Source organism: Propithecus coquereli, unplaced genomic scaffold, assembly GCF_000956105.1.
Source record: "Propithecus coquereli isolate 6110/MARCELLA unplaced genomic scaffold, Pcoq_1.0 Scaffold170, whole genome shotgun sequence".
NCBI classification, from domain to species: Eukaryota; Metazoa; Chordata; class Mammalia; order Primates; family Indriidae; genus Propithecus; species Propithecus coquereli.
This window is the reverse complement of record NW_012141636.1, coordinates 775926-789592: the sequence shown is the minus strand read 5'-3', so window position 1 is coordinate 789592 and position 13667 is coordinate 775926. Positions and strand designations below refer to the sequence as shown.

Sequence of the window (13667 nt, the reverse complement as noted above, 5' to 3'; positions counted from 1 at the left end):
ACTCTCACAAGAGAAGTTCAGGGTTTTGGGCTACCCAGGGTCACCATTGACCCTTGGGGTTGACTTGCAATATGTAGGCCTGTACATTGGCTCTCACTGGTCTGTGAGGGTAGTGGCAGCTGTTATTTACCCTGTATGTCTCCTGCCACTGACACCAGGGAGGTCACCCTAACCCCTCTGCAGGTTATATACCTTTTCTCAAGCCATATCTGTCTCCTTTGAGCCCTTTTATGACTTTTGGTCGACAATTCCAACAGGCACTTCCAATCAATGTCCTTCCTCTCTTGCGTCTGTTAGCGACATTGTGCTCTTCAGATTCAGGTTTAAGCCATGCTGATGGAGGAATGGACATTCCTTGTACAAGTGAAAACACTCTTCTTGCTCCACCCATGGACCCCTTGTCTATCCTTTCTGGGTTTGGCCAACATTGAAAGAGATCACGGTCTAGGAATGTAGAAATTGCAGCCAAAAAAATTCAAGAAAGGACATGGATGGAAAGTGTGTTCAATGTTTATACTACAAAAGTTCAAATGGTAAATATAATATGATCAGAAAATGAATTATTATTCATTTTTCTGCATACTCGAGGTATGGCTTACTTTTTGGTAATCATCAGTGAAGCATAGTAACAACCTTTGACAGTCATTGGAAGATAGTATTCACAGTATCACAATGGACACAGCATCATGAATAGTGATGCAACCAGCATTAAATAAATGGTAGGGAATTGCAGAGGCAAGATCTACACAGTTCAACACAAACAGGTTCTGAAGAGTCCAGACACCCTGAATACTAACAGCATTGCTACTCTTTTATCACAGTGGGGGATATGAAATTAGCCAGAATGGCACGTTTGAAAAAAGAACAGAGACTATTTTCTCATCCTGAAAATCTTTGCATGAACTGACTGGACTACAAATATGCTCTTGCTTTCCTACTCATTATTCTAAACCTTCATTGATAATCCACTCTACTTTATATGGGCCCATGAATTTGTAATACATTTTTAAATAAAATTGTTTCTATAGATGAGAGCCCTGCAAAAAATATTTGCCCTGTGGGCAGCCCTAATCAAAGAAGAACAGAATCTAGAAGAAACCAGAAACCATGAGGGTAGTATCTTAGAAATGGAAGAAGTGCAAATAGAGCAAATAAAATAATAATAAATCCATTGGATTTGAGGGTAGAAAACCACTGACACTATAGCCACCAGAGGTGGGGGAGAGAGAACAGATTGCAGTAGGTTGAATAGTGAACAGTGTGAAAATTGACAATGACTATATTTTAAAGGAGCCTGGCTACAAACAAGGGGTATTATATGGAGTATAAAAAAGAATAATAGGGGTGCAATTGACTACAAATTCTTGAAAAATTAAAAGTTCTGGAGTCTGTAGTGATAGAGGGAAAAGGAAACTCATCCACCACCTCTGGTAAGTGACTATAATACTCTCTTTTCTTTTTATTTTTTTTTTGAGACAGTCTCATTTGGTCACCCCGGGTACAGTGCCGTGGTGTCATCCTAGCTCAAACCAACCTCAAACTCCTGGGCTCAAGCAATCCTCCTGCCTCAGCCTCCTGAGTAGCTGGGACTACAGGCACACACCATGATACCTGGCTAATTTTTCTAGTTTTAGTAGAGATGGGGTTTCACTCTTGCTCAGGCTGGTCTCGAACTCCTGAGCTCAAGCATGACTCTTTACTCTTAAAAAGGAAACACAAGTATGTCGTGGCCCGTTTCTAGGGGCCGAGGAATGAACACAGAGACAAAGGGACACAGACACACACAAAGACGGTACAGGACTGCAGCAGAGTTTCTTGCTGTAGTTTATTTATTTATAACACACCTGTTTGGCAACTGTCCCACCGCAATTTCTTTGTTCCCACATTGTCCCAACTCAACACATCCCTGTTCCTTGTTGTTTCGTCTCCAGCGAGCAGATGTTTGCATCTGAACTCTCTAGCCCCTCCTGTTTGCAGGGTTAGGGCGCTCTGGACTTGCGTGCAAGGCCACAGACATGTTCTTGAGAAAAAAAACAAGGAACCATTCCCAAAGTGTCCTCTACATATCCCCCTTTTTTATTTTGTTTTAAGGCACAGGATGCTGTGTTCAGACATGTTGCAGTACCGCCATTATTTTATGATGTTGTTGTTCTTTATTCATTCTTCTTTGGGACCATCGCCTGTAGACTATGAAAAAACAGACAACAACCAATAATACAATACACAGATTGCTAGTAATTGATGTAAGCCATGTCTTAAGGTGTTCAAAAGGATTTAATTGGGCGAGACTATTAGCCAGGCCTTGAAAGATCTCCGCCTCATTCATCTCAGGGAGATTGTTATGGAACACATCAGTTATTTCTCGTTCCAAATTTTGGAGATCAGAGGTCATATTGACAGTGCCAGATAAGAGATTACAAAGTGAGTTCCAATGTCTGCTCGCATTAAAAGGAATAGGGGTAACACAAAATTGGGAGGAGTTCCAATCGCAGCGGAGAAATGACTGCGTTGTCAGAATATTTTAAGTCTGGCTGTTTCATAGAACAGATACTATAACAATGATTAGAAAAAATTTCATTGAATCCATCTGCAATTCTGCTTATTCCAGAGGAGTCTGAACGAGAAGGGTGCAAAATCTTCCTTTTTCTCCCTTTTCTTTTTTTTTTTTTTGAATACTCATTCATATCTTTTTAATTTGGTATTATTCTTACCACTGGAGTGAGGCAAAATGAATTGAATTACAGGTAAGTTTCCATAGATGTTTTAAAAAAATGTCCATCCCTCGGGGCCCGCCCGGCTGGCCCCAGCGTAGCTCCGAGAAGGTGGCAGCCAAGGCACCGGAGTGCCAGCAGAGCGGCCGCATGGTCTGGCCAGCGGACACACAGCAGCGGGCGGCAAAGAGACAGGATAAGCCACAGGCGCTGTCGGGGCTGTGGGGCTAGTGATAAGAGAGGGTAAACACTTCTTTAATAAGGCAATAAGTTCTGCTATTTCAGTATTGGGAGATAAAGAGTCAGCCTTTTCCTAACTATCCAGTGGAGGAGTCACCTCTGGGATCTCCTCAGGGGGAGGGGGATCTAGTTCCTCCCCATTCTGTGACTCAGCTTTCTCCGAGTCTAAGAGCTGTAGTGCTTCAGTTATGGCACTACAAACAGTCCAAATTTTTAAATTAACCGTGTCGCCTCGTTGGTGGGCTACACGAAAAGCTTTAACAAGTTGTTGCCAGCTGCGCAAATTTAACTGAACTTGGGACTGAAACCAATAGCAATGCTGTTGCACTAAGTCAAACAACTGCTTCAAAGTAGTATCTTTAACTTCCACTCCCACTGAATGTAAAAGTCCCTGGACTAACTTTCGATATTCTCGTTCCACAGCTGAAGGGGAATTCCCCATAATGCTGGAGGTCCTCTGTTGGTTGCCACTTACCTTATGCCAAAGAGGTCCCACTCCAGTTCCTCGGTCCCGAATGACGCAGACCCTGCTCGCTGTGCCACTTGACGTGGCCCGTTTCTAGGGGCCGAGGAATGAACACAGAGACAAAGAGACACAGACACACACAAAGACGGTACAAGACAGGACTGCAGCAGAGTTTCTTGCTGTATTTTTTTTTTTTTTTTTGGGACAGAGTCTCACTGTGTTGCCCAGGCTAGAGTGCTGTGGCATCATCTTAGCTCACAACCTCAAACTCCTGGGCTCAAACGATCCTCCTGCCTCAGCCTCCCGAGTAGCTGGGACTACAGGTATGCGCCACCATGCCTGGCTAATGTTTTCTATATATTTTTAGTTGTCCAATTAATTTCTAATTTTAGTAGAGACGGGGTCTCGCTCTTGCTCAGGCTGGTTTCGAACTCCTGAGCTCAAACAATCTGCCTGCCTCGGCCTCCCAGAGAGCTAGGATTACAGGCGTGAGCCACCGCGCCCGGCCCTGTAGTTTCTTTATTTATAACACAGCCTGTTTGGCAACTGTCCCACCGCAATTTCTTTGTTCCCACACTGTCCCGACTCAACACGTCCCTGTTCCTTGTTGTTTTGTCTCCGGTGAGCAGATGTTTGCATCTGAACTCTCTAGTCCCTCCTGTTTGCAGGGTTAGGGCACCCCGGACTTGCGTGCAAGGACAAGGCATGTTCTTGAGAAAAACAACAAGGAACCGTTCCCAGACAAAGTGTCCTCTACACAAGTATCTTTACAGTGGAGATGTGGTGGGCAACATCTTAACTAGGCGATCTAACTTAGCACCACTAATAGTGGAACAACTTGATAGTGACTTCTAATGTGATATGATATGAAATACATAAGCCATGAAACATCCTTGCCATAAACCTGAATCTAATTAAGTCTTTTAGACTTAATTTACAGGAAATACTGGGGCATAGAGGGACAAGGTACCAATACTCTGAAGAAGCAAACATGCAAATGTAGAATGTGGGACATTCTATAAAACGATGGTTTGATTGTTTTCATTAAGTTAATATTATGTAAAATAAGAGGTGAGGTTCTGGAAAAAGAGACAACCAAACACTGTGAATAAATGTCGATAAAATCTTGGTTAAACAACATCAACAATTATAATTTGGGCACAAGGAAAAAAATTGGATTATGGGCTGAATATTAGATATTGGAAAATTACTGTTATTTTTCCTTGGTATGATGATATTTTGGCCATGTAGAAAGAAATCTTTCTTTTAATGAAACATGCTCATGTATTTAGGGGTGAAGTGTCCTATCTACAGCTTACTTTTAAACGGTTTAGCAAAAACAAAACTCTGTGTATCTATGCAGACACACAGAAAGCAAATACATACACACAAGGCAAAATGTTAAAAATGACTGAATCTAGATGGTATGTACAGATGTTCTATCACTGTACTATTCTTTCACCTCTGTTTGCAATTTTTCAAAATGAAAAATCAGTATGGGGGAGACAGCCAGTAGAACAAGGTAAAAATACAGGAAGGAATATTTGGTACAAGATCAACAGCCAAACAGAAAGGTTAGCACTAAGCTGTGCATTATTTCCTGAGACTAGAGGACAGAAGCTGCAGGTGAGTACAGATACAAACATGTGGGCAGGTGTGGGTGCAGGAAGTTGAGGGAATATCAGGTGATCTCAATATTCTCCAAGGAGGCACAGAGAGTAGCAGTAGATTGGTGGCATGAAGAAAGTGACAATTTAGAATGGCTGCTGTGGGGAGTGGCAAAGGAAGCTGACCAGGGATATGTATAAAAAAGATTTCACAGGGTGCAGCTGAGGTGCTGGTAAGACTTGAGTGTCTGGAAATTGGTGATTTTTGCTCCAGCTGTACTCCAAGTTTATTTCCTATAATAGAATCTCCTAACAGATTCTATCTGTTATTCTAACTTACCATGAATTTGAGGTAAGGGGATTGACTTTCATCTTTGAGTTTCCAGTACCAAGCACAGTGCTTAGCATGTAATAAACAGCCAATGAACACTTATTAAATAAAATAGTGGGTTTCACACATAACTTCTAAATAGTAAGTTTTTATTGACCGTTCCTTTTACCCCTAGCTTACTGATGGGTTAACCGCTTCTCTTCCATGCTCCCATAGCAACATAAATGTTTGTCATATCCATTACAAACCCGTACATTGCATTTTCTGCATTGTATTGAAATTATCTGTATATACATCTGTCTTATCCAGCAGACTGAAATATTTTGACATCAGTAATCTTGTAGCTTTGTATCACAAACCCAGGACAGTACTTGGCCTACAATATAGCAGGCATTTTCTGGTCTGAGCTGAACCATTAAGAAAGACTTTATGTTTTGGTTTGAAAAGGCTTTATTTCTGGTTGTGCATGTGATTTTAACAAATACATTTAAAAAGCAATATTAACAATATTACTAAAGTACAATCAAGAGTATAAGATAAAGTGCCAAAATATCTGAATCATAGTATTCTGGATAAAACCTGGAGAAAACCATGGACTTACAACATTTTCAAAGGCACAATAGCACCCAGTACAATCCCCCTTTCTATTTGCTTCTCTCCAAGTGTTCAAAAGTCCTAGTGTTTAAAGCATGCTTTCCACACCACCCGAGGCAAAGTTTCCAAACGGATTTACCTTTAAAAGTTCAGGAATTGGGTTTAGGCAACTTTTTATGAAAACAATTCTGGTGACCAAGCACTGTTAGTTTCAGATACTGAAGGTGGGCAATTTTCTGAAAATAGAAGGCAACGTTTGACTTCCAGACAAGAAGAAAGGCCAAGAACAGGGTGCAACTGAGGTGCTTCTAAGACTTGAGTGTCTGGACATTTGGAAATCCAGCTTGAACTTTTACTGTTATATTTAGGAGTTTTCTGTTTTGTAACAGTTTCTGTAAGCATATTGTTTAACTCCTTTTTGAAATATTTATCAGCTCTTTGTCTGACATGTTTCAGTTTCTTTCTTGGTAACTCTTTTTGATCAGGGGAAATATGGGCAGCAAGGTATTTCCTTACACCCATGACCTGGAATCCAAGCACATCTGAAAGAAATACTTTTTGTGTGGTAGGAGGGATCCATTCATCACTACTACTTTCAACGCACTCGGCAACAGAATTGTGGTTGAAAACCTCTGGTTGTGTAATACCAGATACAGTAGAGCTTCTGGATTTCTGCCTGGGTGTTTTTATAGTTTGGGGGCAGCTTGGGATGGCTTGCTGTTTGTCATTTTCAGGGGAAATTCTTGTTTTTTCATAGTTAACATCAAAATCTGAATATAAGGGAGATAATTTTTTGAAAGCTCCATTTATCCCAAGAATTCTTGTTTGGTGGAACCCTGTAATTGGAGTTGACTGTGAACATGGAATAAAGTCCTGGCTATCTTCAAAGTTATCTGAATCTGACTGAAAATGAGGTGGAGGAGAGCATATTCTTGGATGCCTAGGGACAGATATGCTTTGCAAGGATAATTTTTGTGAAGGCAGGATGGAGTTTTCAGAAATGGATCTCAGTGAAAAATCAGACTCTGAAGGATGACTTTCTGCCAAAGACATTTCCCACTGTGATAAAATATCCTGTGATTTTTTGGCAATTTCTGTTGCAATGTCCATTTCTTTAGCAACATCATCAAAGAGATCAGCAGAAGCATTGTAACTACCTTCATAACAGGAAGAATAACTTTGTGTTAACTTATTACTGATATGTCCATGAGACTTTTCTTTCAATGTATTTGTACTTCTATTTGGATTACTGCAAAGAGTTTCTAAAGGATATATAAGTTTCTTGCAAACTGTAAAACTGTCACCTTGGTTCTTTGGCCACCTATAATATTGTTTATTTTCTAATTTGCAAAGATCAAAAACATCATTATACTTCCTAGAACACAAAGTTGTCAACTTTTCATTCGTTTCTGAAAGTGAGTTTTCTTCCCACCCATTATAACATTTGATATTGAGATAAGGATGGTCACTCTCTGAAGTACTGGGTGTAAGTGGAATGTCATCCCTATGTGGTAGAATTATTACAGTCTTATGAGTAACTGTTGTTTCTAAATCATTTGAAGATGAAAACGGAGCTGACAGACAAGTGTTTGGTAGAAAATATTCCAAATTATCTCTTCTATTCCTACTTACAGAGACAGCCTCTGCTGTGTTATCTGATCGTGACTCCTTTTGAACACTAGGACTTGGATTTGCTTCACATTTACAAAAGAAGTTATCTTTGCCAGAGTTTGATTTGACTGTTGCTTGTGATGATCTCAAAGCTACAGGTGGTGTACGCAGTGCTCCAGTAGTTCTCTGTGGAGTCACACTTAACCTGCTGTGGTCTGCATGCAATTTATCGATGTCATTACCTACATGATGTTTTGTACTACTGGCATCTGTCTGAGTTACAGCAATCTCACTTTCAATAACTGCCAGAAACTTGTTTAGGCTTTCAGAGAATGGCAGGTCATCCCAAATTTCAGGGTCACAATCCTGGGACCTGCCAGCTATCTCTTCAAGTCTGAGTGATGAAGGTGGACAACACGCAGATCTCTCTCGAAGGCTAGTGGGGATATCTACATCATGATGCTGGTAACATGGTAGCTCACACTGGGAATACCTATTTTTAATTTCCATTGCACTGTAGAAGGATTTTGTATTACTTGACTCAAGGGGCTCTTGAATTTTCAAAGGGAATAAATTAGAGTCAGTAAATCCAATTTCACGATGACTGCTGTGAACTGCACTCAGCTGATTAGCTTGTAAGTCAAGTTCTTCACCCAACTTTTCTGAGGTACTCTTTTTATCCATATATGAAACAAGGCTCCAGGAACCCTGAATGGGATCATGGCAGCTATTGGAAACAGTGGCCTCTGCACTGGAGATATGTGTTCTGTTCTGGTGAAGAATACCAAGGACCTTGCTTTGCTCTGTAGCTGAAAAATCATCATTTTCTGTTAGTTGTGAAACAACGGAAGTAAGTTCAATTGATGGCTGCCAGAATCTTGAAAAATTATCTCTGCTGCAGAACTCAAAAAAATATGAAGTGCTATCAGAGCCCCATATGCTGCTGAGATCACTGTTCGAGTGATCTAAAGCAAGCAAGGGGCTATTAGGTACCTGGGAGCCACAGTGAAGTTTCCTGTAATTGGAAGTCTGCAAAAGCTGATGGAAGTAGTGAATGACAGTAAAGCCTGTAAGACTTGGGTCTGGTAGAATAATCTGGCAAGCAACTAGTGCTTTGATTTCTCTTTTGTGGTCAGCGCATGCATATAAGTAACTGAAATCCGAACCTTTTCCATGTTGGCTTTCAAAATTCTGTGAAAGAAGTGAATAAATTGAGAATAAAGTTTTCTTCCTTTGACTCAAATATGAAACAGGGATTTAAAAAGTTAAAGCAGATATACCCATTAACCCCCATGCCTCCATTCTAATTCCTTTAGTGTTATAGGCAGAGTAGCATACACAAGAGACTATAAACCTCGGAGTAAAAAGCTTATCTTCAAATCCTGGCTCCAGCATTTACTAGTAGTCTTGGGACTTTGGACAGATTATTTAACCTCTCTGAGACTTAGTTTTCTCATTTATAAAATAAGGATAATAATGCAGGATTATTGTTAGCAATAATGTGGAAAACTGCACTGTGCTTAGCAAATAGTAGTTGCTCAATAAAAGGTAGCTATTATTGTATTTCTCATTAGCTTCCATAAACTTTGAGTGTTTAACACATTAACTGCCATGTGAGTTGTATTTAACTCAGGCTAGTTTTGAGCCCAGGGCCTCGTGAAGCAAAGCCCTGCAGTTGGTTTGTGAAATCTCATTGATGTTCTTATTGTTACAATTAATATTGACAATTTACTTCTAAAAACATGGATTGCATTGGATAGAACTCAGGCACAGAAAACAATAAAAAATAACAAATTAGAAAGGATCATTTTGTTTTAATAAAACACTGTGGCCCCAGGAAAAATTTTTTTTTCTAGTGTGGCGGTTAATGTGTTAACAAAATGTTCTCACATGTGAAAGAAAGAAAGAGACTAGGTTTCACCTTCTCTTTGGGTTTTTCTCACTGTTCAGTTGTGGAGTGAGCTACTTCCCTTTTTAAAACAGTAAGACCAATGTGGACAAAATTTCTTTTTGTTCCCTTTAGCATAGATGAGAAAGAAAATTGCTGCTCCTTCAGAGTCAGTACATTCTTTTAACTTCTTCTGTAGTCACTTTTATGATCACGTAAGACTATCCTTCTTAATCTATTCTTAGCATTCTTATCAATACACAGATATTTTGCCTTTAATATTCATTCCTTCCTTCTTCTTTTACAGATAACAGAATTAAAAAGCTAAAAGTTGATGAAAGCTTTATTATAGGATTTGAACAGTATCTGGAAGGTGAAATAACAAATATCAAAATCAAATATCTACCATTTCTGAATTTATAATAAATTTATATTTTTCAAGCTATGAAAGCATTTGAACTGGGCTCTTCTGACTTTTGAAAGGGGAAGTTGTCACACACAGTGTTTTAAACAGATCACCTACAGGCTATTTTTATACAGGTTGAAAGTGCTTCTATATCTTCACATTTTTATAACTCCTAAAAACTATTTAGAAAATTCAAATAATTTCATTATGATGAAAATGTTAACAGACTACTAAAAAGAAAGCTAATCCCAATTACCGTCACTCCAAAAATAAATGTTTGTCCAACAAAGCAAGTTTCAACTGCTTTCCTCAACAAGTTCTGAGCTGTATCATTGTCTGGTGTTTCTGGAATTTTATCAGGATTCTGAAGGTACCTTGATTGGAAAGAACATAAAAGATATTAAGAGATAAACTTTAAAATTTTAACTTGTCATAAAGTCAGAAGATGTAATTAGCTTGAAAATATAGCATGAACTTCTTTCTCTATAGAGAAAAAAAGGGGCTTTTAGACTTAGGCATTTTGTTCCCTCTAGTTTCCTATAGTACAGAGAGATAAAAACCCCAACTGATCAAGTATGAATAAAGTAGATGCCTGCCTAATCATCACAACCAGCAATTATCCTAGGGAAAGAGAAAAGTGGCAGTGGCAGTAGTGGTGGTACCGCTAGCACGTCACCTTAGGGGGAAATCTTTCCTTGTTCCTGGCAGTTCTGGCTGTGGTTCCTTTACTGTCCCTTTCAAATCATTTTGCCCTCAACTACAAGGACATGGATGGAGATTTTTTTTTCTGTCAAGTGATTAGGGGAGGAGGACAGAAGATTGAGGGGGAGAAAACGCTTTAATTGCTTATATATATATCCTTACATTGTCAGGGCAATGTCTTAATAGGTCAAACTATGCAGATGACATTGCAATGCAAGTGAAAAAAATAAAATTGCAGCTTCTGATATGCAAATATTCTCTCAAATGGCTTCTCCTGCCTCAGGGGAACTTAACCACTAGAATGCTAACCTTTGGATATCCCTTCAGTTTGAAATGATTTTACTTTTTTAGTCTATATTTCTCTAACTTAGAGTTTTGTAATTTAATATCCTAATTAAAGCTTAGCTGCCTGAATAAAAGGAGACTGGTTTAACATCATCAAAATATGCATTCAGGAAATAAATATCTTTCTCTTTCTCACTTCGTTATATTTTAAAGGAACTGATGATCCGAGGTTGTATGGTCATTTTTTACTAAATGCATTTCCTTAAAAATATGTATCTTCACATTCTATTTGTATTCTAAACGAGCAGTCAGGAAAAAGAATGCTTTAAATAATCTTACTTGTGCAAATCAGTGGCAGTCAGACCAAAAAATGTATCTAAGCAGCTTCCAAATACAGTAATAACAAACAATTTGTTTGATTCTGCAACTTTTAAGGAAAGTTTGTATCTATAACTGGTATTTTCAGCTTCCCCAGTAGAGCCACATTTTGGACAATTAGACCTGGAAAAGTAGGGGAAAAAAGGGTAGAGATGTTCATTAAATTTTTTTTGTATGATAAAAAAACAAATGCAGAAAAGTAAAAAGTTAAATATTTTGTGTACAAATGCTCCTACAAAACATATTTTTCTTAAACAATTTCAGATTAACTTTTTTAAAATTTCTCTATTCAAAACAGTTGGCTTTACCGATTTAAATTAAGTAGCATCAAATTGATGGAAAACCGAAGAAAAACACTGTGTAAGAATATTGAAATCTTTAATAAATGTTTATATATAAAGCACTTAACTAATTGCATTTCTCTCGCCATTACAAAAAGAACTTTACCTTCTTTAATTTAATTCATTGAAATATGCTGAGAGTTTATCACATTATAAAAATTTAATATGAAAACCAAGCAATTTAACTTGTTTTGAAGATAATACCTCATTGTGGCCAAAGGTTTTCTAGTCAAAAACTACACATCAGTGCAACACTACTGACATATACTTGCTGTTCTATAATTACTAAATTCTTAAAACTTCTTTTTTTTTTTTTTTGAGACAGAGTCTCACTGTGTTGCCCAGGCTAGAGTGCCGTGGTGTCAGCCTAGCTCACAGCAACCTCAAACTCCTGGGCTCAAGTGATCCTCCTGCCTCAGCCTCCCGAGTAGCTGGGACTACAGGCATGCGCCACCATGCCTGGCTATTTTTTCTATATATTTTTAGTTGTCCAATTAATTTCTTTCTATTTTTAGTAGAGACGGGGACTCGCTCTTGCTCAGGGTGGTTTCGAACTCCTGAGCTCAAACAATCCGCCTGCCTCGGCCTCCCAGAGAGCTAGCATTACAGGCGTGAGCCACCGCGCCCGGCCAATTCTTAAAACTTTTGTTCCTTGTCTATAAAATCCAGGGTTAAAGAAGAATAAAATGAGAAAAAATAAATAAAGGGTCTGGTGTAAATATTGGCAAATTAATAAGTGCTAGTTTGTTTCTCTCTCATAATTATATTAAATATTGTGACGATTATTGTCACGTCTACTTAGTGTTTCCCTCCTTTCTAGTTTGTAATGTTTTATAACCCTGATTTCCATCTTTCATGTTCTTAATGTAGCAAATTGACCCCTTAAACATCTTATGGTAATAGGATAATACCAGATCTTTGTTTTTTCTTCACATTGCTAATGATTTGTCTTAAAAAAAACCACTGGCAAAATGCAAATAGAAAGTAATGTTAAAGACAGTAGTATAAATTTGATTGTTGCCAGATAGCCACTAGGGGGAGTCTAAAATACATAGCTCTCAGTGACTTTTTTCAACAAAGGTTAACCCTTCGTATAAGATGTTACTGATTCACCGTCATTATTAGATTTGTGCTACTTATTTTTTTGCCACACTGAGGATGGATCTGTACCAACCTATTCCTATAATATTATCCAGATTTGCTGGAATTTGTGCTATAGTTTGGCCATTGAATAAACTGACTCTCTGAGGCAAAAAACCTCATTAGTACCAAGCTCTAGTGAAATGAGCTAAGTGTTTTAAATATATATATTAGAATTTCTTTATAGGTTATACATTAATAATGCATTCAGGTCTAATGTAAAATTCCTAGCAAATCTTAGAATAAAATATGCATCAGTTTTTTATTATTTACAAATGTTTTCAACATAATTCTTTTATTCTGAGAAGTTAACAAGGTATTTACCCCATTTATAAATAGGGAAATTGGTTTGAATTTTTGCCCAAGGTGACAAAGTTAGTGAATTTATGACCCAAATGCAGGACTCTGGACTCCTAGCCTGAAGTTCTTGCTTGTATGATATCTCATGATAACTATGAGAACAATATGGTTGGTTAATAATGAACTACCTTACAAATATTAATAGAGTATCTATGATAGCCTAACAAAAACTATGCCTATTAGTGTTAATGCATTTATACAGATTATATATAGTTTCATAACATGCATATGTATAGTATATTTATTTACATAGTTTCCTTTAGTCCTTTTGGCAATACAGCTGGATTGAAATAAATGTTAGTACAGTATAATACATAGATTAGAGCTCCTCAAACTTTAATGTACATACAAGTCACCTGGGAGTCTTGTTAAAATGAAAATTGTTATTAAGTCTGGGTCAAGGCCCAAGATTCTGCAGTTCTAATAAACTTCCATGTGATGCTGATGCAGATGTTGTTTAGGCCACAATTTGAGAAGCAAGGGTATAGACAACACATTCAAATCACAGTCCCTTGGTTTAACTTCCAGAGGCACCGCTATTTCTAAAATGTCACTTGTTGTGGAAGAGCAATTTTGAAACTTTTTGGTCTCAGGATCCTTCATACTC

General features: G+C 38.1%; 1 protein-coding gene across 1 annotated transcript in view; it reads right to left on the bottom strand.

The window, feature by feature from the left end:
- Positions 1 to 5848: 5848 nt before the first annotated feature.
- DDIAS (DNA damage-induced apoptosis suppressor) overlaps positions 5849 to 13667 on the bottom strand; it is a 24473-nt gene continuing 16654 nt past the window's right edge. The window contains exons 3-5 of the mRNA XM_012641798.1: positions 11181 to 11342; positions 10111 to 10228; positions 5849 to 8751 (exon numbers count right to left, since the gene is read on the bottom strand). Coding sequence (XP_012497252.1) covers positions 6124 to 8751; positions 10111 to 10228; positions 11181 to 11342 — 2908 coding nt within the window. The 3' untranslated portion in view covers positions 5849 to 6123. The remainder of the gene's footprint in view (positions 8752 to 10110; positions 10229 to 11180; positions 11343 to 13667) is intronic.